Source organism: Eptesicus fuscus, chromosome 9, assembly GCF_027574615.1.
Source record: "Eptesicus fuscus isolate TK198812 chromosome 9, DD_ASM_mEF_20220401, whole genome shotgun sequence".
Classification (NCBI taxonomy): domain Eukaryota; kingdom Metazoa; phylum Chordata; class Mammalia; order Chiroptera; family Vespertilionidae; genus Eptesicus; species Eptesicus fuscus.
The window spans coordinates 8,904,524-8,928,906 of record NC_072481.1 but is presented as its reverse complement, the minus strand read 5'-3'; the positions used below and the strand labels follow the sequence as shown (position 1 = coordinate 8,928,906).

The window sequence follows — 24,383 nt, the reverse complement described above, 5'->3', positions numbered from 1 at the left end:
GACAGCTGGTCTCCGCGGACCTTTTCATCTGGCTTGGATCACGCAGTAGCTAACTCTTCCTTCGTTCTCCTGGCTCCTTCAGAAGCAGTGTTCTGGGTAGGAAGAAGGTGGCTCTTGCCGTCAAGTATGAGCACCTACCTCTGCCTTGTACTCGTACAGCTGTGGTTGAGTGGAGTAAGCATTGCAGTTTGCAGGGCCTTTCCTGGTCTTTTTTCAGGTGGAAAGCTTTTCTGTGATGGGTGCTTGGGTGTTTGGTGAGATTTTTGCATCTATTTTCAGAAGATAGGGCGAAGATTAGAGCATTCTGTTCCCCCTTTCTTCACCAACTTACCCATATTGCTGGCACGGGTTAATATGTAATAGTAATGGTGAAGGCCAACAGCAACCTTACGGCGTGGAAACTTATTACCAGCCCCGTTTTACAGAAAGGACGTGGAGGTGCTGAGATTTAAGTACTTGTGCCCAAAGCACTTCACCAGCTTGGCTCCATTCCCAGGCAGGAGTTTTAACTTCGCCTGCGGAGCTGCTGGGTGGCCCCCCGGACGGTGTTCAGCTTCGCCCCAGGGCTGAGGCTCTCTCTGCAGAGGGCTACCAGCTGCTCTTCCAGGGGATTTTCAGTTTTGTCCCCGTAAGGAATTTTTGCTCATCAAGTTTTCCCGAGTGACACATTCTTTTTGGAAATTACCATAATTTTCCATTTCCCTTGTGAGTTTTTCTTTCCTGTTGAGAAGTGCTTAGTCACCACGTCTTGTGGAAAATGTCTTAAAGGTTTTATGGTAAATAGAAACAAAGGTGTTCTGACTTTGTGGACATTTTCTTCCCTTTTTTTCTGTTTTAATTTTTTAGTAGGTAATCTTACAAATGGTAAAACAAAAAATACAGAAAGGAGCCGGCCGGTGTGGCTCAGTGGATTGAGGGTCATCCTATGCACCAGGAAGAAGGTCTCTGATTCGATTCCTGGGCAGGGCACGTGCCCAGGTTGCGGGGTCCATCCCCAGTAGGATGCGTGCAGAAGGCAGCCAATCGATGTTTCTCTCTCATCGATGTTTCTGTCTTTCCCTCTCCTTTCTTCTCTCTTCCCTCCAAAAATGAATAAAAAAACATATATCAAAAGACACATATATATTGACATACATGCGTGCGCATGCGCACGCACACACACACACACACACAGAAAGGATATACAGTGAAAAGTGTAAGTTCTTTCCCCCTTCCCCTCTCCCAAAGGAATCCCCTAACCAGTGTCTTGTACATTTCTCCAGAGACATGTGAGTAAGAGGAATTCCCAGCCTGGGTTTATGGTTTTTTCTTTTTTCTTTTTTCTTTTTTTTTTTGTTTATGGTTTTGGACAAACAACATAGTCCAGCTTCCCTTAGGAGGGTCAGGTGCTGCGTGTTAAGGGACTTTGAGCCACTCTGAGAAGAGGTACTTGGAACCTTCAGAGGATGTTATAATGTTTAGTGGGAGGGCCACGTGCACAGGCTGCGCAGAAAGATCCATGTGTACTGGATTCTGGCACCAGCTGACCCTCCCAGGGCCAGCGAGGGGTGACAGTGTCCCCTTTTCACATCCCGAGGGTCCAGTGCTGTGGGACCTCCTAACATATTTGTCTGCTTCTGAGCTCCCCCTTTCAGTCTGTCCGAGTAACCTCCAGAAATGTGCGCCTAACCATGCCCTGCTGAGGATGAACGCTGAGTCCTGGGGTGGCGGGCCGGGCCCTGCCTGGCCCCTCTGCATTGCTCATCAGAGGGGAGTGAGTCTCGGCCTTTCTCCCTGGCCTTATTCCCAGTGGAGCTGCCAGTCCCAGCAGGGCACCTGCACCAGGCAGTGCTCTGCACTTGACTTTGAAGTACATGTTCGCTACACTACCCCTCAGCCCACCACATACAAAGGTTAGATCCCCAGATCCGTTCGTGTTTAACTCGAGTGGGCAGTGCTTCCTGGGCTTTGTGCCGGAAGTCCACAGTGGCAAAGGCCTGGCAGCAGACGTGCGGAGCCTGGTGGGAACCAGTCCGTGAGCTTTTTGTCACGTTGGACCAGGCTGGGGCTCCTCAGGTCTCAACCGACTGACTTCCCGAGGCTCTGACCTGCTGCCCATTGGAGAGGCGCCGTGCGCTTCGCTGGTGAAGGGAGCTCACTTGGGGTAACCGGCTTTGTCCTGTTCTCATTACTCCATATTTCCCCTTTCTGTTTAACCGAGTATCGGTTAGTGACTTGTGTTAGAGAACTAATATCTAATTCCATTTTTGCCAGTATTTGTGCAATGCTTCCTGTTATCTATCTTCTTAATCCGCACAGTCATTGTTTATATGGTGGTTTCCCTGTTTAATGGGTGAGCAGTCTAAATCTCAGAGAAACTTGCATGAGGCCACCCCAGTAAGGTGGGAGCCAGGGTTCAAATCACGTTCTTTGAATCTGAGTCCATTGGTCTTGCCTCTTCTTTACGCCATATTCGCTCCTGTGGAGACCCCATCCCATCTGTGGCCTTGATCCCCAGTTCTGCTGCAGGCATCTCAGCTGGAATAGGCCAAAGCTTCCCCCCACTAATCTGCCCCGCCATCATTCCTCACCTCCCTAAACATAAATGGCACCACCTCTCGGCCTGTTTTTCAGGCAAGAGATGTTGGTGTCATCCTTGACTCCTTGCTTTTTGCCCACAGCCCACACTTTGATCACCGGTGATGGCTCGGCAGAATACTCCCGCCTTGGTGGAGGCACCTCCATCTCTTGCTTCTCTGCTGGTGCCCCCGGGTCCACTCCCGCCCCCTCACAATCTCATGCTCTGCTCTCAACTCCCCTAGGGCGTCCCAGTGCACTTAGGAGAAACCCCAATGCCTAGCTTACCTCTGAGACCCTAGCGATGTCAGCATCGCCGCTGCCAGCTCGGCCACCCTCACGCCCACTCGTGTCCTCCCCTAGAGGCGCGCTGGCCCCTTGGCCACGTCATGCTGGCTCTGGGCCTTTGCACTTGCTCTTCCGTGTGTCTGTCCTGATCCCTGGCTTATGGCGGCATGGGTCACTCTAGCACTTCATTCAGGTCAGGTCTCTCTTACATGTCACCTCAAAGAGGTCTTCTTTGAGCCTTCTCCTAAATAGTTCTTCCTACATTTTGTTTATTTATTTTTCCATTACAGTTTACTTTCAATACTATTTTGTATTGGTTTCAAGTGTCTTTTCCCAAATACCAGATAGCCTCTGCCTCTCTGTCTCCCCGGCTTACTTAGGTTTTCTTCACAGCACTTATTACCTGACATCGAGGATTACATTGATTTATTACATGTCTTCTCCACCAGGCTCAGAGCTCTAATTCAGTACCTGAGACAGCACACAATGAGCACTCACTAATGTTTGTGAAGTTCATTAGCCTCTTCTCTGCCTGCTTCCTGATTTATGGGCAGGGGACCCCCAGAGGGGAATGCAGTAATTAGGGTAATTAGGAGTCGTCTGCAGCTGCATCACCACAGGTTTCTGTGTATTAGGGGAGATTTCTCATTCATGTACAGAGTTGTTTCTCAAGTAAATATAGATGCTATTGTGATTGATAGAATGAAGTTCATTTTCCATAGTGGTCTTCGTCTATTATTTTCTCAGTTAATAAGCACCAAAAGTACAATTATTTTGTAAGGGTCCACAGAATACTTTGACCTTGAGTTAATCATATTCAATAAGGCCAGGAATCATCACTCTGTACCGGGCGTGTTCCCCAACTTCATTTGTGACCGATTGAGAGCAAGGTCCTGGAGCAGGTGCCTGGAGCAGCGGTAAGGAAGAAGGAATGAGTAGACCCACCAGGCAGTGAGTCTATTAAGCTTGGCAGGACTTAATACTAGGTGTACCAGTTAATAATGCGGATTTTTTCAATAGATGGAGCTACACAATATGTTGATATATATGCGATTTGATATGTATGCGATTTTGTTGTATTGACAGTAAGCTTCAAAACGTCATATGTCAAATTTTCTGAAGGTGTTAACATCACAGATGTTTTTACGCTTAAAAATGTCAAATTTCATGCCAAAAGAGCATTTGCGGGAAGTTTTAATTCATTACTTTATTTTGAAGAAAAAGTTATCATATACTTCAGGAAGCTTATGGTGAACATGCTCCATCTCAAGATACTTGTGAACGCTGGTTTAAACGCTTTAAAAGTGACGATTTCGATGTGAAAGACAAAAAACATCCAGATCACCCGAAAAAGTTTGAAGACCAACAATTACAAGCATTACTGGATGAAGATGCATGTCAAACTCACAAACAACTTGCAGAAAGATTAAACGCTGCTCAGCAAACAATTTCCGATCACTTACAAGCAATGGGAAAGATTTTAAAGGACGGAAAATGGGTGCCACATCAACTAAATGAAAGACAAATGGAAAACCAAAAAGTCATCAGTAAAACATTGTTTCAGCGGCATGAAAGAAAGTCTTTTTTGCATCGAATTGTGACTGGCGATTAAAAGTGGATTTATTTTGAGAATCCCAAATGCACAAAATCATGAGTTGATCCAGGTCAACCATCAACATCAACTGCAAGACCAAATCGCTTCGGAAAGAAGACAATGCTCTGCGTTCAGTGGGATCAGGAAGGTGTGGTGTATCATGAGTTTCTAAAACCAGGTGAAACAGTTAATACTGATCACTACTGACAACAAATAATCAATTTGAACCACGCTTTGATCGTGAAAGGACCAGAATGTGCCAGAAGACACGGCAAAGTAATTTTGCTTCATGATGATGCACCATCACACACTTCAAAACCAGATAAAGACACGTTAAAAGATCTTGCCTGGGAGGTATTAACCCACCCGCCGTATTCACCAGACCTTGCTCCTTCGGATTACCACTTGTTCCCATCGATGGCACACGCACTTTCTGAGCAGCACTTCAAAACGTATGAAGAAGTGGAAAATTGGGTCTCTGGTTTGCTTCAAAACAAGAAAAGTTCTATTGGGACGGTATCCACAAATTACCTGAAAGATGGGGGAAATGTGTAGCTAGCGATGGACATTATTTGAATAAAGCACTTTTGATGTTTCTCTTGAAATCATCTTGTTTCCTTTGATTACAAAATCCGCGTTATTAACCGGTACACCTAGTAGACTCCTACCGTGTAATTTCAGGCTGTGTCCGTTTGCCGCCACCGCTCAGAAGTATTGAGATGGGGTTTGGGAGGATGTCGGGAGAATGATCAGACACCCACAAGTCCCACATGTTCTGATTTTGTCTTTTTGGTAGCAAGGCCCTTAATTTACCGTAACTGTGTCACACTTCAAGAGCTCACAGAGCAAGTCTTGGCATAATGGATTCCAAACTGGCCTGTGTGTGCTGGGATGAGGACAGCACCTTCCTCAGGGCCGCCAGCCTTCCCATTCGGCCACTTCCTAGAGCAGTGGGGTTCATGGGGTCAGGGGCAGGGATGCCCTCTCCCTCTTCGGAAGTGCAGTTAAATCTCAGGGATAGTGAAAATTGTATCATTTGAAAAGCAAATTCAGTATCACAATTTAACTTTATATTTAGATATTCTTTTTTTTCTTTCTTTTTTAAATCTTTTTAAGAGGAAGGAAGAGGGTGAGATAGAAACATCAATGATGAGAGAGAATCATCAATCGGCTGTCTCCTGTACTCCCCCCACTGGGGATGGAGCCCACAACCCAGGCATGTGCCCTGACCAGGAATCGAACCTTGATCTCCTGGGTCATAGGTTGATGCTCAACCACTGAGCCACACCAGTTGGGCTACATATTCTTTTTAGATTAAAAAAAATAAAAAAAATAATTTTTTTATCACACAAACTTCAGTAAAGAAAATACTACCAGATCTTGGCTGGTAAGATTATATAGGTGGTAGCCGTGACTTTCAGTGTGGGGGCTACTGTCCAGTAGAAGATGAAGTCAGAGGCCCTGGCTGGGTGCTCAATTGGTTAGAGCATCGTCCTCATATGCCAAGGTTATGGGTTCGATCCCCAGTCAGGGCACATACAAAAATCAATCAATGAATGCATAGGTAAGTGAAACAACAACTCGATGTTTCTCAAATAATAAGTAAAAATAAAAAACAGATGAAGCCAGAATTTGGGGCTGTTGGGAAGGGATGAGTCAGGTTTGTATGTTTATCTAAAGGGGAAATGGATTTTAAAAGTTTGAGAAACACAAGCTTAATAGAAGAACTATGTTTTCTGGGTGAGGAAGAAAGTGCTGGGAGGGCTGGTCTTGTTGATATTTGCCTCTTGCCACACAGCACTGAAAGGGGTGGGGTAGGTAGGTTTCTATCTGCAAGGCTGGACTGCTGTGAACTTCCACTTCCTTGGCCTGAGTTCAGGTGTGCTGAGCTATGCAAGAGTCACCTGTATTTCTAGAAAATCAGGAACTCTGAGCAATGGAAGCCAAATGGTGTTCCATCTCACCTGCTTCGGGTTACACAAGACCCCTGGACAGGCAGTGGCTGTGTCATGTCCAGGCCCGCAGCGGGCGCAGCATGTTCTGGGGCCAGGGAGTGTTGTTTGTCATGCTCAGTGTCTCCTTGTGGTAGACACAGTCATTCTGCCTTGGAAAATGCCTGCAGTTGAGTGCGTGCTAATAACCTGATGATAATAACTATTTCATGTTTGACAAGTGCCCATTTGACTCTGAGATGGAGCAGGTCTCTGTGGGCCCACTTAGAGCTCTGGGCAGACGCGTCAGCCCTCACCAGGGGGCACCCTTGGGGTTTAACAGGACAGTTATTCAATATAAAGTGCTTCCCTGGCAGAGAAAATTGCTCTGATTGATTCTCGCTCGGTGCCCCTCCCTTCACTCTCTCCCTCTCAGAATGTTGGTTGGGCTCTGGGGTTTTTCCAGACTGCATTTAGAAGGAATAATGGGTTATGATTACAACTTCTTAACAAGGTCAAGTCACCAAATAGTTACTGAGTGCATCCGAGGTGCCCAGCATAAAAGGATATTTAGAAACTGTCTGATATGATCTTTGGCCTAAAAACCCCCACACTAATCTGCATCTCTGTTTCCTGGTAACAGTAGTGTGTTGAGTGCTTACCACGTGCCAGGCACTGTGTGGGCCCTTTGCATACGGTATCTAATTTAATCCTGTTCCGGATGAGGCAAGTAGTCCCATTGGCCCCATTTTGCCAGAGGACAAACTTTTTTTAGGTTTTTTGAGTGTTTTTTTTTTTTTAGGTTTTCATAAGAGTTTATTTGAGCTAAACTAACGACATATGCTCAGGATCAAGATCTCAAATGCTCCCCGAGAGGAGAAGCTTTGCTGGAGCTCACCTGCTAGCATGGCAGGTGGCAGAACCTGGATTCAGGTCCCCCCTGGGCTGACCTCTGAGGTTCTGTTGCCCCCACGGTACTGATCGGCCTCTCGAATCCCTACCTTGGAAGCAGCAGTGCAAACTTGGTGCCCAGAGTAGCCATGTTCTTAGTTTTCAGGTGATCGGGCTGTGCCACGCATGCCTGGCACCATGTTGCTTGGCATATTGAAGAGACTCCGTAAATGCCATTTCATTGTTTATTGTTACTGGAGGGACTTGGGGTTTGGGTTTTGTTGACTTGAGCAGAGTGGCTTTTATGACCCAAGGAGAAGCCTTTCTTTTGTCAGCAGTGTGTTTATGGATGTTTGGGAACTGAAGAACAAATGAGGTGGCCAGCCCCTCTCCCCCAAACCCCACTCCTCTTGAGCCTGTGTGGCTTGTTTACCTCCACTGAAGCCTGTGGCCCGGGCCTCACCAGCCAGGCAAGAGTGGCGGTGAGCGTGTTGGAAACAACCTGTCTGCGTGGATTGAGTGTGGCACCTGTACTCACTTTTTCTTACTAAAAACTAGAGGCCCAGTGCACGAAAATCGTGCACGGGGTGGGGGGTTGTCCCTCAGCCCAGCCTGCACCCTCTCCAATCTGGGACAGCCCTCTCACAATCCGGGACTGCTGGCTCCTAACAACTCGCCTGCCTGCCTGCCTGATTGCCCCCTAACCACCCCCCTGCTGGCCTGATTGACACCTTAACTGCTCCCCTGCTGGCATGATTGACACCTAACTGCTCCCCTGCCAGCCCGATCACCCCCAACTGCCCTCCCCTGCAGGCCTGGTCGCTCACAACTGCCCTCCCCCACTGGCCATCTTGTGACAATGTGGGGGCAGCCATCTTGTGACAACGTGGGGCGGCCATCTTGTGGTGGCCATCTTGTGATGACGTGGGGTGGCCATCTTGTGATGTGAGGGCGTGAGGGTCAATTTGCATATCACCTCTTTATTATATAGGATTTAGCCAAATTTTGGGAAATGGCTCAGTGGTTGAATGTCGCCCTATGAACCAGGAGGTCACAGGGCACATGCCTGGGTTGCAGGCTCGATCCCCAATGTGGGGTGTGCAGGAGGCAGCTGATCAATGATTCTCTGTCATCATTGATGTTTCTATCTCTTTCTCCTTCTCCCTTCCTCTCTGAAATCAATAAAAATATATTTTAAAAAATGAGCAAAGGAGCCCTAACCGGTTTGGCTCAGTGGATAGAGCGTCGGCCTGCAGACTCAAGGGTCCCAGGTTCGATTCCGGTCAAGGGCATGTACCTTGGTTGCAGGCACATACCCAGTAGGGGGTGTGCAGAAGGCAGCTGAATCGATGTTTCTCTCTCATCCATGTTTCTAACTCTCTATCCCTCTCCCTTCCTCTCTAAAAAAATCAATAAAATATATTTTTTTCTAAAAATGAGCAAAGGATATAAATACACATTTTGGAAAGTGTTCCCCTACAAAAGTATATGAAATGTACACATTTAGTTTAAATAATCAATCTAGGTATATCCAAGTAAAGAAATAGAACATTCCCAGTATTCTGATTGCCCTTCCTCCCATCCAGAGAGAACCATTATCCCGAATTTTTTGTTCCTTGTACCTTTCTCCGTCTAGTTTACCATTTGTGTCAGTTCTCTCTTGCTATAAGCAGGCCATCTCCAAGCTTCGGGGCTTAAACCATCAGCAGTTTATTATTTCTCCCAGTTTTGTGGGCTGACTGGGCAGTTGACTGTGTGATGTTGAGGTCATTCCTGTGACAGCATTCACCTGGTAGCTGGGCTGGAAGGTCCAAGAAAGCATGTCACCCGGAGCCTGGGCGCTGTCTGCAGGGGCACTGCGGTGCTGCGTCACGTGGCCTCTGCAGTCAGGGTCTCCTCCGGGGCCCTCCGCATGACCCCTCTCTTCACCAGGAGGCCTAGACACCCCTGAAGCAGGGCAGCTGGGTTCCAAGGGAACAAAGCATAATCTTCCAGATCGTACGGGCCAGTCACTGCGCCTGGTCGATCCGAGTTGTCACAGGGACACGCAGTTCCCATTGGAAGCCCATAGCAGCTGCCGTCAACACCGACAGGAGGGGAGGCACTGTCGGCTGCCTGCCTTGGAGGCTGGTACCCACGCCATCCATGTCCAGATTGCTTAGTTGTGCCTGTTTGAACCACACTGCAGGGGGCCCAGGTCCTCACTTCTTTCCCAAATGAATCCCTGTGAGGCGGGCCCAGGCCATGTGTCCAGCCAGGCTGAGGGCCATCAGGAGAGCAGTCCAGCTCTGACACTGCGGTCTGGCCCATTAATCCAGGGCAACAGCCGAGCGCCTGGCGCTGTCACGGGGAAGGTGCCCGGTTGCAGCCAGGAGTCTGTTGGAAGGTCAGGCCTGTCTCATGTGCCAGTTGGCGCTTTAATTTTTGGCATGTGGCACGAGGACTTGGGGTTCAGTGGGCTGTGCGGTCTTGTTCCGTTTCTTTCTGTAGTTCTGAGTTTTTAGGGTCTCACGTCGAAGTAACTTTAAGGCTCCCGTTTATCATCCTTTAGGCAAGATGAAGTAAGGAGGGAGGGACCCCTCACTTATGCTTGGGTGATGGGCTGGTGGGAACAGCACTTTGGTCATGAGAAGCTGATCTCATGACAGGGTTTCAAGTCTCCCAGACAGTGTGCATGCAGACCAGGCAGTTCGCACCTCCCTGCCTGAGGCACCACGGGTCCCACTGGGTAGCCCAGGCGGGTGCATCATTTCCCTGGACCCTCCTCTAAGCTTGGCCAGAACCTGGTGGATTCCTGTGGCCGTGAAGGAGGAAACAGGAGACAGTTGGAGTCTCCTTTGCAGTGGCCATTCCCAAGCATTTCACATAGGTTGGGAGGGGGGCACTGCCTAATTCTAGCTCAGCCCTCTGAGAGAGGACCAAGCCAGCTGGCCCCTCCCCTGCTCAGCACAGCGTCCTGGGCAGAGAGGGGCTGTCTGAGCTTTGTAGCCCGCGGCCAGCTGGTGCAGTGAGAGCTAGAAGGCAGCCCGGGGCCTCTGAGCTCCACCTGCCCCTGCCTGGGCGCAGTCATCGAATCCACAGCGACACAGGCAGCATTGCTGTGGGGGACACCATTTAGAGCTTGGCACACCCTGCGGCTGCACTCACACTCCCTGGGGCTGATCACAGGGTTGGGCTCCTGAGCATGTTTAAGTGCAGCTTAACTGTTTACAGGCTCCGCCTTTTTCTTTTCCCCCTCCTTCCCCTTTGCTTCTCCCTCCTTCCCTTTATCCTCTCCCCGTTTTCTTTCTTAGATTTGTCAGAACAGATGCTCTTGGGAGTATTTCTCTGTTGGAACAGCTTTGCAGGCTGCCTCAGGAACTCAGGGGCTCTGGTTTTCTCCTACGACACCCACACTTGGGGAGCGGCCAGTTGTGGGCAGGCATCTCGCTTCGGAAGAGTGTGGTTGGCATTGGGTGGCGAACATTACTCATGGCACACAGCTGCTCTCCTCTGTGTGGGGGCGGGTGGGGAACTAGAGGTGCTGGGCCACCATCCACCCCATCCCAGGGACCTTCACCTTCCTGCAAGGCCTCTGAAAATGAGAGCACCCCTCCCTTCCCCCCACCCCCATCCCCCCCCACCCCCCGCCGCTCAATATGTCCAGCCCAGAGGAGCTGGGCTTTGCCGCCCTTCCCTGGAAGCTCTGGAGTAGGGGGCAGCATCAAGGCTTGTCACAGGCAAGGCCAACCAGTCCCCTGACCTGTGGGCCGGCAGGCCCCTTCACCCTGTTGGTCAGGAGTTTTTCTCACGTTTGTCTTCCCAGCAATCAGGTCCCTTTCCGGCTGGAGCAGGGGTCCTCAAACTTTTTAAACAGGGGGCCAGTTCACTGTCCCTCAGACCGTTGGAGGGCCGGACTATAGTTTAAAAAAAACTATGAACAAATTCCTATGCACACTGCACGTATCTTATTTTGAAGTAAAAAAACAAAACGGCAAAAACACCCACATGTGGCCCGCGGGCCGTTGTTTGAGGACGCCTGGGCTGGAGGGTTCTGTTTTCTGCAGGCTCCTGCGAGGGCCGGGAACAACTGTACTTCGAGGGGTCCAGCTGATGCTCCCTGGTCGTTTCTGAGCCTGGGAGAGACGTCCTCCCAGCTCAGTTTTTGGGTTGGCTCTTGGTGAAGGTGAGGGAGTCAGACCCACCGCCAGGAGGGAAGGGTTTGGACCTGTCTCGCAGGGGCTCATTCTGAAGCTGGTGGAGGATTTGGCCCTGGTGGGCCTACTGGTTCCTCCCTTTCTGCGCTTGGGAGGTATTTCACCTGGGGCTCCCGCGGACACGGAGGGTGACTGGTGACTGGGATTCGGGCTGCCCACGCACACATGCACACGCCTGTTTGCTCGTGTGGCTTTTTCCACAGCAGAGAAGACGGCTCTGGGATGATCTGGCCCAGGCCTCTCCTTGCCACCTGCCTTTGGTCCATCGGCACTGCCCGTGTGCACTCCCTTCCGATCCCAGGCCTGCCTGGGTGTTTAACCCCGGGGCTGAACATCAGTTCTTTTCCAGTCACCGCTCTGTCCCCAGCTCAGGAACAGAGCGGCCAGAGTTCTCGCTTACAGTCCTCAGGTCACAAGGGGGAGCAGGAGGTCCTGTGTCAGTGCGGCCCGTGCTGCTGTGGCTGGTTTGGCTCAGCAGCCGGCTCTTCCGCTGGTACCTCACTTCTTGCCTCTGGGCTGGCTTCTGGCTCTTCCCTGCTTACATTTAGGCGCTCTCGTCACAGGCAGTTATGATATTACTGACAGATCCAAGAAGCTGTCCTCTGTCTGGGAGCTTGTAGGTGGAGGCTGGGACCGAAGGACAGCCCTGGGGATGTTGGAGGGAGGGAAAGAGTGTTTCCGGGTCAGCAGCAACTCTGAACTACAGCTCAGAGGCTGGCACCCTGTGACATGGGGCCTGTTGCCAATGCCACGTTCCCCCTTACTGAATGGAGCTCCGCCCACCTGCCAGGTGACTTCCCCCAGCTCAGCAAACACATAGCCCCACTTGTGGAAAGTTTCCAGACATCACGGGGTGGGTGGATTTGCTGGTTAAGCCACGGGTGAAGGGCTGGGGGTGTGGCTTTTGTTGTGGCTCATCACAGCCAAACAGCCATACATGGTCACTGCAGCTCCAGGGCTGTGGCCCGGTGACTCACCCCCAAGAGGCTGATGGAACGGGAACAGCCAGAGCTAGTGAAGGGCTGCTGAAACCTGGGGGCTGAGAGCCCCGAGTGTTACTGTCACCTGCCCAGAAACAGTCTGGGGCAGCTCTGCGTAGACTAGCCTCCGAGAAGGGGTTCCAGAAGAGCCGGAAGAGAAGCCGCTGCCACTTGTCAGATTCTGGGCCTGGCCCTGTAGCTTCTCTGTAATGTGGTCCTAGGAGTGGGCATTGACTTTAGTGTCAAATTGGTTCTTTCTTGAAAGGAGGGCCTGCTTATTTTCCCCAGAAAATGCTGATCTTGAAACTGACTGGTGTGGTCTTGAGGGAGAGGAGAGCAAGTTTAGATACTTATTTAGTCATGGCTGGTGCAGTGCAGGCTCTCTTGGCACCAGGCCATGGAATTGCTCTGAGCATTTTTACTGGAGACACTTGTGGGATTTCCAGGCATTAAGTGAGGCCTTTGACAGAGAAACTGCAGCCAGACCAGCAGCTCTTGGGTCAGGGTCAGAGTTTATTCTCTCTCCGGGGACAGCCTGGGAGGTTTCTGGCGGCAGAGGACTGTCCAGCTTTCTGTAGTTCCCTGAGCCCCTGAGTGAATGAGAGAGACAGGGAGCGGCCCAGAGGGAACTGGCAGAGCCCTGTGGGTGCAGCAGGAAAGGGGCCGATTCCCAAGAGCCTGGGTGATGAAGCGTCTGCCTTCCCACACGTTCACCTTGCATGACAGACAGAAAGCTTAGAGCAAAGTCGAACCGTTTTCATAGAGGCAGGTGTACCCACTTGAAACATCTGCCCTTTATTCTAAGATTTGTAAAAAATGTTAAACTGACCTTGTCTTTTTTTTGCAATGCTGACAGTGTTTTGTGTGTGTCTTTTTACTTTTTAAAAAGTCGTTACCTGGCAAGACACGAGGTGGCTATTTCTTGTTGGTTCCCTGATACTTTTTGGGTTTTGAAACTTTCCTGCCAGTAAACCCAGGAATCCAGGAACCCCGGGTCGTCTGGAGTTGTTTGCCCTTCGTGGACTGTTTAAATTCTCCGTCGCCCACATTTCTCACCTGGGAGTTTCGGGCCGTGCTGAGGCTGCTTGGCATCCTCCGTCCACACTGACACGAAGCCCTTTGCCTCTCCCCAGCCATGGATTTCCCTCAGCACAGCCAGCACGTCCTGGAGCAGCTGAACCAGCAGCGGCAGCAGGGGCTTTTGTGTGACTGCACTTTTGTGGTGGACGGTGTTGATTTTAAGGCCCATAAAGCAGTGCTGGCCGCCTGCAGCGAGTACTTCAAGATGCTCTTCGTGGACCAGAAGGATGTGGTGCAACTGGACATCAGTAACGCAGCAGGTACCCTGTTAGGTCCAGGGGCAAGTTTGTTGAGGGCCAGAAGCTCTGGCTGACTCTGTGCCCTCCTAACACAGTCCCTGCCCTCCTGGGAGCAGTACCTTCAGGGTGTGGGGTGCACCAGGCCTCCCATACAGGACCCATGAGTGTGTGGGTACCGAGTTTCTACCACATTTTGGGGGCCTGTTTAGACTGGGAGCAGGTGGTGAGGGGAGAACCGGCAGGCAGGGCTCACCATGAGCTCCAGGCCGGAGTGAACACAGACAACAGGTGGGCTCTGAGTCCTGAACCCCCTATTCCAGGGCTAACCATGAGGAGGATGGCAAGGGTGGGGGCTGGGGCAGGGGATCAGGAAGGCCTTGGGATTGAAGAAGGAACTGGTCAGATTTGGTCTCCCAACTCAGCATGGCATCATGTGCTATGAGAAGGTCAGGGCAAGGTCATGTTCCCCCATTTTATAGATGCGGAAACTGAGACCCAAAGAGGTCAGGTGACTGGCCTGGAGGTCAGCGAGAGAGTTTGTGGCAGAGCGCCGATGAAAGTCATTACTATCACTTTGGTTGGATTGCCTTCTGGCGGTGAGGAGTAGCGGCTGGGTAGAGTATGTCCAGGGTGGGCATTTACACCGTCTGTCCTTCATGCAGGGCAGGTGTTCACACCTTCTATCTTCCGTGCAGAGCAGGCGTTCACACCTCCTGTCTTCTGTGCAAGGCAGGTGTTCACATCCTCTGTCCTCTGTTGAATCCTCTGTGCAGGCTGGGCTTTCCCACCCTCTGTCCTCGGTGTAGGGCGAGTAGTCACACCTCTGTTTTCTGTGTAGGGTGGGCGTTCACACCCTCTGCCCTCTGGTTGTACCTCCATTTGGAGGCTGTTATCTGGGCTGAGACTCCCCAGTTGCTTGCCTCTCTGCCAGCACAGGAGATGGGGAGAGGACGGCCTGTCACCTTGCTCTTTACAAATCCCTGGATCCTGCCGCCGAGTGGCACCTGCTGGTGCCAGGCCTGGAGGCGGGTCTGTGATGGCTGTCTGTGTCCTTGGCAGGCCTGGGGCAGGTACTGGAGTTTATTTACACGGCCAAGCTCAGCCTGAGCTCTGAGAATGTGGACGATGTGCTGGCCGTGGCCAGCTTCCTGCAGATGCAGGACATCATCACGGCCTGCCATGCCCTCAAGTCACTCGCCGAGCCGGCCACCAGCCCTGGGGAGAATACGGAGGCCTTGGCCATGGAAGGTAAGATTATCGGCAGGCTTTCCTGAGCAGGTGGCTTTTGATGGGGGCTCTGCCTCTGCGTCACCTCTCTGGGTCTCAGTTTCCTCTTCTGGCCTTGCCTGTGTTGTGGGGTGCTGGTGAGGTTTAGCTGCAGTAAAGTCTGAGAAAGGCCTCTCGGAGGCGCCCTTTACCTACCACGTCCCCCCTTTCTCCAGCTTCCCTCGTGCTTCGCTGCTGAGAACTGGCGGTGGGCCTGGTTCAAGGCCGCGCACATGGCGCGCTCCTCCTGCACGCTCCTCTCCGGGCCTTTCCTCTGTCCCCCTCACTTCTCAGAAAAGCCCCCGACACCTGGTTTGGGCCGGGTTCCTGGTGAAACACTTTCAGAGAACCCGCTCCTCTCCTTCTAAGCACTGACCCTGGCAGCATTGGTATTTCCCCTGTGAGGTCTGTGTCCCGGCCGGTCTGTGAGCCCCCAGAAGCAGCAGCTGTGGTTGGTATGTCCAGGTCTGCTGGCAGCCAGGTGCACAGTAGGTGCCTTGTGCATAATTTGTTGAATGAAGAAACCACTACTTAGCTGTACCTCCAGGGAGGCTCCAGAAGAGCTGGCGAGTTCTGGGAACCCTCACCTCTCCAAGGGGTGGCACTTGATGGGAAACAGCAGGTCTATCTGGTTCCATCTCCAGGAGGGGACAGGAGAGCCAGAGAGAAGGCTGCGGCCACCACGCTGAGTGAGCTGAACCCTGCCGGAGGCAGCCCACCCAGGGGCCCAGGCAGGGAGCCCAAGGAGGAGCGAGGCGGGCAGGCGGAGAGTGCGGCCAGCGGTGAGTTGTGACGCTGAAGCCAACTGTTCCACCATCTCCCTGGGCCCCTGGACAGTGAGGGGCTTCCTCAGGAGGCTCCTGGGGCTGGGATAGAGGGGCACCCTTGAGCTCAGGTTACCCCGAAGGAACCACGGTTGATCTGGGGTGTCTGGTCCAGCCAGAGCAGAGGCCAAACAGCCTGAGCTTGGATGTGCTGGCCCCGCCCAGACCCCACCCACCCTTGAGCCACAGCCACTACAGGGGCCTGGTCCAGGGGAGCCATTTGGTCCCTGGATAGAGTCTCAGTCCCGCCTCCCCACCCCCAGGTGCAGAGCAGACGGAGAAGGCCGATGCCCCCCGGGAGCCACCGCCGGCAGAGCCCAAGCCCGACCCCACCGGTGGCATGGCTGCTGCTGAGGCCGAGGCCGCCTTGTCGGAGAGCTCAGAGCAAGGTACCGCCACCCAGCCAGGCCCACCTTCACTCGCACGCCTCCCTCTCATGCAGTTCCCCCAGGTCCCTCTCCTCCTCCTACAGCTGATCCCACTCTGAGCCACCCACTCACTTCAGCTTTGGGGCGACATCTTTTCTCATTCTTGAATTTGGACATCAATCTCTTGGTTGTGTTACCTGGCTGTGCTTCCCACTGGGACAGAAGCATTGCTGACACCCAGGCCAAGCACCAAGGGGAGCCTTATACCCACACCCCACAACCCCCAGTGCTTGTTGGCTGACAATGCCCTTGCTGCCCTGCAGCCCACCAGGGTGCCCAGGCCCTGAGGCTGCCTCCATCCTCCAAGCAGCCAATGTCCCGGTCAGCAGCTCCCCTGGCGCTGCCTTGGCCCGGGCTGGGACCTTTTATTGGTGGTGCCCAGACGTTACCAGGCTCTGCCAGGTGCCCAGGCAGAGAGAGGGGCCTGTGGTCCAACGTCAGGTCGGCCTCCTGGCATTTGTCTAACTCTGAGGTCACGTCCCTTTGGGAGCCCCTCTGCCTCCCTGGCCCCTCAGTGCCTGCCCTCCTCATCTCAGAAATGCAGGTGGAGCCAGCCAGGAAAGGAGAAGAGGGAGAGGAGGACGCCATGCCTTCTGGGGTCAAGGAAGAAGGCCCGCAGCTGGACAAGGGGGACGCCCCCGAGGAGAGTGAGGAGTCGGCCAGCACGGACTCGGGCCAGGAGCTGGGCGCAGAGGCCCGGGGCCTGCGCCCAAGCACCTATGGCGACCGTACCGAGTCCAAGGCCTATGGTTCCATCATCCACAAATGCGAGGTGCGGCCAACAGGTGGCACCACCCGCCCTGCCCAGCCCCATCCTCCACCCAGCACCCCCCTCACACCCGATTCCCGCGCCCTGCAGGACTGTGGGAAGGAGTTCACACACACGGGGAACTTCAAGCGGCACATCCGCATCCACACAGGCGAGAAGCCCTTCTCGTGCCGGGAGTGCAGCAAGGCCTTCTCTGATCCAGCCGCCTGCAAGGCCCACGAGAAGACGCACAGGTGCAGTGCCCGGCCTGCTGCTTGTCCCCGCTGGCTCAGCCCTGGTAGGACCCCAGCGACCCCTCCTCTCCCTTCTGACCACCAGCCCGCTGAAGCCCTACGGCTGCGAGGAGTGCGGCAAGAGCTACCGGCTCATCAGCCTGCTGAACCTGCACAAGAAGCGGCACTCGGGCGAGGCGCGCTACCGCTGCGAGGACTGCGGCAAGCTCTTCACCACGTCCGGCAACCTCAAGCGGCACCAGCTGGTGCACAGCGGCGAGAAGCCCTACCAGTGCGACTACTGCGGCCGCTCCTTCTCCGACCCCACCTCCAAGATGCGCCACCTGGAGACTCACGACACTGACAAGGAGCACAAGTGCCCTCATTGTGACAAGAAGTTCAACCAGGTGTGTGGGCACCCCCTGGGGCGCCTCCGCCCTGCACACTGACGGGCGGAGGGGGCCCCTGGGCTGAGGGAGCTCCCGCCTCGGGCTGGGGCCCTCGAAGACACAGACTTAGTGGGAAAAGTAGGTGCTGAGTAGAGCGTGACACTCCCCAGGACAGAGCTCTGCCGGGGAAAGTGAGAAGGCGGGTGAAGTCAGGATGGGGTTTAGACCAGAAAGAAGTGGAGTGGGCATGGCTTCCCTCTCACTGCTAGGATCTGGGACATTCCATTGGCCTTGAGCAAAGATGGAGCCATCCACCGGCTCCTGGGAGGACCCAGAATCAGTTGTTCCCTGGCGGAGGGGCTGCGGATGGGGCCAAGGCCACGTTGTGTGGGGTGGCCTTGCTGACCCCTGCCTGGCACAGGTGGGGAATCTGAAGGCCCACCTAAAGATCCACATCGCGGACGGGCCCCTCAAGTGCCGAGAGTGTGGGAAGCAGTTCACCACCTCAGGTAGGGCCAGGCTGCCTGGCTGCCCCACACCCTCCCCTCCTCGGCCACCTCCTGATGCCTCACCCAGGCCCTCTGTCCATCTCCACAGGGAACCTAAAGCGGCACCTTCGGATCCATAGCGGGGAGAAACCCTACGTGTGCAACCACTGCCAGCGGCAGTTCGCTGACCCTGGCGCTCTGCAGCGGCACGTCCGCATCCACACGGGTGGGTGAGCAAGCCCAGCGGTGGGAGCCTGGGAGCTGCGGGCTGGGGGCACGCAGGAAGGAGGAGAAGTTGGCGCTAACATCTTTTGCTGCCCGTCCCCAGGCGAGAAGCCATGCCAGTGCGTGATGTGCGGCAAAGCCTTCACCCAGGCCAGCTCCCTCATCGCCCACGTGCGCCAGCACACTGGGGAGAAGCCCTACGTCTGCGAGCGCTGCGGCAAGAGGTCCTGCCCCACCCATGCCCAGGGGGCTCTGGGGTCCCCACACTTGGCAGGGCGAAGGGGTTCAGGGAACACACTAGGGCTCAGTTGCGAACTGGGCCGGCTGCTGCCCGAGCCCAGTCCAGTGGCCCCTCCAGTCTAGAAAGAGGCAGGCGGCCAGCCCAGCTCCCCTGACCAGGCTTGGGCAGTTCAGGCCAGCCCCTCCCTCTGCGGCCCTGCAGATTTGTCCAGTCCAGCCAGTTGGCCAATCACATCCGCCACCATGACAACATCCGCCCCCACAAGTGCAGCGTGTGCAGCAAGGCCTTCGTGAACGTGGGGGACCTATCCAAGCACATCATCATCCACACTGGTGAGTGTGTGCCCGCCTGCCAGGCCGGCCTGTCCCATGCCCTGATCTTGCAGGGGGGAGGGGTGGGTATCCCCAGATTGCAGCCTGGGTACTGGCACTTGGAACAGGTGGCTGTGAAGGAGTTCAATTCCAAGTGAGGACCCCATTTTCTTAAGAGCATCTAGAAGGTGCAGGGGCCACTGGAGGCTCCTGTGCAGCTCTGGTGGCTGCCCCCGAGCACTTCCTACTGGAAAATGCAGGGCTGCTGGGGAAGCTGGAGGCCACTGAGGTCCTCCCCCCTCCCCCAATGGCAGGAGAGAACCTTGCCTCCCCCCCCAGGAGAGAAGCCTTACCTCTGTGACAAGTGCGGTCGCGGCTTCAACCGGGTGGACAACCTTCGTTCCCATGTGAAGACTGTGCACCAGGGCAAGGCAGGCATCAAAATCCTGGAGCCAGAGGAGGGTGGTGAGGTCAGCGTGGTCACTGTGGATGACATGGTTACGCTGGCCACCGAGGCACTGGCGGCAACAGCCGTCACTCAGCTCACAGGTGCGGGCTGTGGGCAGCAGAGGGTGGTCACAAGCAGCTTGCCTCTGGGGTGGCAATGAAGGGGCAGGTGCCTCTGGCCTTAGGCCCTGCTGATTCTGCCCACAGTGGTACCAGTGGGGGCTGCAGTGACTGCTGACGAGACGGAAGTGCTTAAAGCCGAGATCAGCAAAGCTGTGAAGCAAGTGCAGGAAGAAGGTGAGTGAGAAGGGCTGACCAGGGGTGAAAGCTGGTGGAGCTCAAGGGTCCTTCGCAGCCTGACTGTGGCCCCCACCTCCACAGACCCCAACACCCATATCCTCTATGCCTGTGACTCCTGCGGGGACAAGTTCCTGGATGCCAACAGCCTGGCCCAGCATGTGCGGATCCACACAGCACAGGCACTGGTTATGTTCCAGACGGATACGGACTTCTACCAGCAGTACGGGTCAGGCAGCACGTGGCCGGCTGGGCAGGTGTTACAGACTGGGGAACTGGTCTTCCGCCCTCGGGATGGGGCTGATGGCCAGCCTGCTCTGGCAGAGACACCCCACACAGCCCCAGAATGTCCACCGCCTGCTGAGTGAGCAGGCATCCCTCCTCCTGACTGTTTATTTAAGGATGGGTGGCCCATTCCCTAGAGAGAATAAATTTGATTATTTTCTAATGCTGCCTACAGCTCCCTGTGGGGTGGGGTGGGGAGCTGGCAGCTGTGGCTGATGCCCCAAAGGGCTGCTCTACCCAAGAACCAGTCGGCACAGACCTGCTTCTTGGGAAAGCCAGGCTGTCCCTTCTGCGGAATGGGACTGGAGCCCTGGGACCTGTTTAGAAGCAAGCTGGCTGCTTTGCCCAAGTCAGGGTGCAGGGCTCCATACACCCCATCCCCTCAACCAATCTCTTTGGAGGCTTCTCACCCATTCACCATGAGGACCCCAACTCTCCTCTCTGCCATGGAGCTGTTATGACCCTGCTCCCCCTCTGCCTGGGGGTTGGGAGCTGGGCCTCTGGCCACACTGCTTACCAGGATCCAGGCAACCCAGAGAACCCAGCTCAGGGGCCATTAAGCCAGAGCAACAAGGTAGGCAGAGAGAACCAGGCCTGACAGGCCATATCCCCGTCTTGTTGTGTTTGGGGAAGCAGAAGGGCTCTACACTGACTTCACAGTAACCTTGGCCTGAGGACCATGGCCAAGCCAGTACCATCTTTTGGGAACATTTACTTGCCTTGAATCAATGGAGTCTCTCCCACCAGGTGAGGGCCTGGAGGGACAGTGAGCAGCTAGGAGCTTTGATGGGGAGATGGGAGACACAGCAGTGCTTAAACTAGGAGCAGATGCAGAGGCTGGTGGGGCAGGGAAACGTGAGATGCCGTCTCTGCCCCTTTTCCGTACCATTTTCCCCCAGCAGCCGTAATCCCTTTCTCAGAAATAGTAGCTTCTTGCACCAAAAAAAGTATAGGTCTTTGGAGGAGCCCCATGGATATTGCAAGTGAGACCACCAACGCTGCGTTCCGTGTTCCCGTCCCTGCCCAATTCCTCAGCTTGTACTTCCAGCTGCAGGGGAAGCCTGGCCCACCACCCCATCTTCCTGTCAGGAATCCGTTCCGCCAGGCTGCACCACTGCTGCTGCAGGGCTGGCCTGCACCACACCCAGAGGAGGAAGGGTGAAGAATCCAGACACCAAAGCTTGCTCAAGATGTCTGAGTGTGCATGGGGTTGGTTTTACCTGTAGTGCCTTCCACATTATCCAAGAACCAATCAGAGCCTTGAAGGATCCCAGGTCTTTACAGCACCACAGCATTGAGAAAAGTTCGGTCTGTGACAAAGCTCTGTTTTATACAAGATAAATGATCCTTGGGGGGGTTTAAGTGGTAGATTGGAAATAGGTCCCCTATACAGACTGAAAGAAAGCAAAAGTGGGATGAGGGCTAGCTACTCCCATAAGCCAAGGACATTTACTTGGTCCTCCTACCCAAGTGACAATTACATCCACACTTGACATGTTTTGTATTTTTTAATAAAGTTTGTAATCCAATGGACACACAAAACAAAACTGCGCTGAGAAAAACAGTTTCATAAATTAATAAGTGTTAGGAAGTTGTGGGGAGAGGTCAAGGTCACATAGGAAGAGGAAAGCCAGTCTTTTTGCAGTGTGTGTTTGTGTGTGTGTTTGTGTGTGTGTGAGAGAGAGAGAGAGAGAGACAGACACACTTTCAGATTGCAGGGGCAGGGCCCGGGCCGTAACGAAGCGCACTTATACAAATGAGTGACAATACAAAGTCTGAGTATGAAAATAAGATTTTCTCTTAAAACACATTTTTGGCACAGATTAAAAAAAATGTATGTCAGGGGGATTTGATTTTTTAAGTCAGTATTATATATATTTATATATATTATATATTTATATATACACACATCCCAAGTTCTGCATATCCCACCGACAGAAAATCCTTCAGTTTGCTCTTTTTTTTCGATTGTAAGCTGTACATCCTGGGTGAATCAGATGGTGGTGGCAAGAGAATTAAGACAAGATGACAGCCAGATGAGCAAGGAGAAGGGAGGAGATGGGGACAAACCCAATGAAATGTTCCTTGACCCCAAGGTTTCAGCAGCAGTTTGAAGTCCTGCGTTGAGTCTGTGACGTGTGTTCACTTACACCAAGATGTCCAGAGTGCCACAGCCTGTCTTCACTATGCAAAAGTCCAAGTCACTAATTTAGTGCAAAGGCAGTTCTGTTTTCTTGTTTCTTAAAAACAAAAACAAAAAAATTTAATTCCACTGCCCTGTTCCTTTTCTCCAAAAAGAGGAGAAACCCAGCCCCAAGGTGCCTGCAAGTCCATCGGTTGGTGGTCTGTCCTTGGGCTAAATGTCTTGTAAACATACATAGTAGCAGCACCACTGCCCAGAAGGGTCTGTCCGCCTGAGCTGGGCCGGCAGGCCAGGAGGGCAAGGCTGGCCGTCTGGCAGTGGAGTCTGTCCCCTTCGGCAGCTTCTTCCTCCACTTGGCTGGGTTGTCCTGTGTGTTTTTTCTGCAGAGCCTCGGGAAAATACCCCGAGTCGTTGACCGACCAGTGGCTCACACAGAGGCAATGACAATCATGAGGTGGGGAGAAATGTTGGAAATGCTGGCCAGAAGGTCAGGGGCCAGACGGGACAGGTGACTCTCCGAGAACTCGCAGGGTGGGAAGATCTGCAGCACATAGGCGGGCTGGAGAAGAGGACGAGCGATAAGTGGGACCCCTTGTCTTCACATCACCAACCCCACAGCCATTCCTTTGAACAGGCCCAACGCAAAGGGCCAGGTTGAGTCAGTTTCCCAACCAGCTAAGTCTCCATGGCTTTGTCAGAAAACTATCATGAACTAATTTCCTGCGACCCTCTTCTCTATCATTAGCTAAAGAAAAACCTGCTGTATCAGCTGTCCCTTGATTGTCTCCAGGATGGGCAATGGTGGCCCCACCCAGACACTGCTTATTTCCTCTACCCAGAATGCCCTTTGCCCACCTCTAAGAAACTCCTGAACTGCTCTGCCTGCATTAGTGGGCCATGCCACCAGATTAGTCAAATTGCATGACCAGCCCCACCTGTGTGCACCGAGGAAGGACACTGGGCAGGGGGCTGACCTGATTGGAGCCAGGGTTGGGAACATTGATGATCCCTGCCGCCTGCTTGGCCTGTAGATAGGTGATGAAGGCAGCCTGGAGGGATTCGGTCTGGCTCACGACATCCTCTTGGTCACGGCCACAGGGCAGAGCCAGCAGCAGACAATACTCTGACTCCACCTGGGACAGAGGCAACTGTCAGGGGCCTCCCCACAACACACAGAGGCCTGTCCACCCCAGGGGGTTTGGCTCCCACATCCACAAAAGCTCCTACCTCTGAAATGACCTCAAAGTCCACCCCTAAATTTGTTGAATGAAAAAAAAGCCGTTTTATGTCTAGAGGCATTTTACACTCAGAGGGGAAAGAACATGCCCATCGTCATCCACACTAAGAATGCCATTGCTGCAGCCCGTAACAAGGAGATAGGCAGCTGGGGGCCACCCACACCTTATATCCCTGGGTGGGGCAGCTGCTCACCTGGGCCCCATCTTACCGTCATCCTTCGGGTAACCCCTTCCAGCTGTGAGGCCTCTAGCCGCATCCTCTGGGCGATCCTCAGTGGGGGACCTCCTTCCGAGAGGGGCAGAGACCGATGGGCCAGGACATTGTTGCCAGAGACAAAGTGGAGCTGCACAGCAGCTGTGTCGTTCTTGAGGGCCAGGAGGCCCTGCCACACAATGGGGTACTTCTGTTCAAGGGGAAACAAACAGGAAGTGAGCTCATGACTGGACATGGCCCTAGGCAGCAGGCTTACTGTGCTAAATCAAGTGGGGATCTAGGACATTTTAACAGCACCACGCTTGGAGAGTAGTGGGGGGAATCCTCCCGGACTTACCTTCAGAAGCTGAACCATATCCACAGGTCTCTGGGAAGTCAAGTGTGGAGAAGAATCTTGTTTGGGGGAGGGCTGGGCTTCAGTGTGCAGCAGAGCCAATCCTGGAGGGGTGCTAGGGCCCGAGGTTGTGGAGACAAACAATGGCTGCTTTGGGGCAGCCTGAGCAGGGAGAGCGCCTGGAAGGTCAGGCTTCATGGAGACAGATACAGGGGAGGGATAGGAGATCTGGCTTGTTTCTGTCTGGGTCCTCTGAACCGGGACATGAGGCTCAGCTGGTCTGTTTGCAGGTACGGTTGGGAGGCGAGGCTGTTCTACTCCTGTCTGGGTCCCTTTTGCCTCTTGGGAGACCTGAGGCATCTTGCTGCTTGGTGGCTGGCTAAGCTGTGAGGGCTGCGTGGGCTGGACAGGCTGTGTAGACTGCACGGGCTGCTGGGCAGGCTGTGTAGACGGCACAGGTTGAGTGGGCTGCAAAGGCTCACTTTCAGGAGGGGGACCCTAGAGTTGGGCAGGAAGA

At 53.6% G+C, this 24,383-nt stretch overlaps 2 protein-coding genes across 5 annotated transcripts in view; one reads left to right on the top strand and one right to left on the bottom strand.

The window, feature by feature from the left end:
- ZBTB17 (zinc finger and BTB domain containing 17) overlaps positions 1-20,100 on the top strand; it is a 31,276-nt gene extending 11,176 nt beyond the window's left edge. Inside the window, exons 2-16 of one of the 3 annotated variants that reach the window (XM_054720701.1) lie at positions 13,570-13,776; positions 14,235-14,351; positions 14,815-15,003; positions 15,666-15,803; positions 16,109-16,234; positions 16,810-17,045; positions 17,133-17,275; positions 17,361-17,661; positions 18,065-18,152; positions 18,241-18,357; positions 18,460-18,580; positions 18,799-18,929; positions 19,248-19,457; positions 19,563-19,652; positions 19,737-20,100. In XM_054720701.1, coding sequence (XP_054576676.1) covers positions 13,570-13,776; positions 14,235-14,351; positions 14,815-15,003; positions 15,666-15,803; positions 16,109-16,234; positions 16,810-17,045; positions 17,133-17,275; positions 17,361-17,661; positions 18,065-18,152; positions 18,241-18,357; positions 18,460-18,580; positions 18,799-18,929; positions 19,248-19,457; positions 19,563-19,652; positions 19,737-20,020 — 2,498 coding nt within the window. In that variant the 3' untranslated portion in view covers positions 20,021-20,100. Of the gene's footprint in view, positions 1-13,569; positions 13,777-14,234; positions 14,352-14,814; positions 15,004-15,665; positions 15,804-16,108; positions 16,235-16,809; positions 17,046-17,132; positions 17,276-17,360; positions 17,662-18,064; positions 18,153-18,240; positions 18,358-18,459; positions 18,581-18,798; positions 18,930-19,222; positions 19,458-19,562; positions 19,653-19,736 lie in introns of those variants that run through there. The other 2 variants (XM_054720702.1, XM_054720703.1) reach the window with 2 other exon arrangements.
- Positions 20,101-21,713: 1,613 nt separating this feature from the next.
- SPEN (spen family transcriptional repressor) overlaps positions 21,714-24,383 on the bottom strand; it is an 88,007-nt gene continuing 85,337 nt past the window's right edge. For both annotated transcript variants that reach the window (XM_008148185.3, XM_054720700.1), the window contains 4 exons: positions 23,870-24,364; positions 23,528-23,722; positions 23,055-23,213; positions 21,714-22,639 (listed from right to left, as the gene is read on the bottom strand). In XM_008148185.3, the coding sequence (XP_008146407.2) occupies positions 22,508-22,639; positions 23,055-23,213; positions 23,528-23,722; positions 23,870-24,364 (981 nt within the window). In that variant the 3' untranslated portion in view covers positions 21,714-22,507. The remainder of the gene's footprint in view (positions 22,640-23,054; positions 23,214-23,527; positions 23,723-23,869; positions 24,365-24,383) is intronic.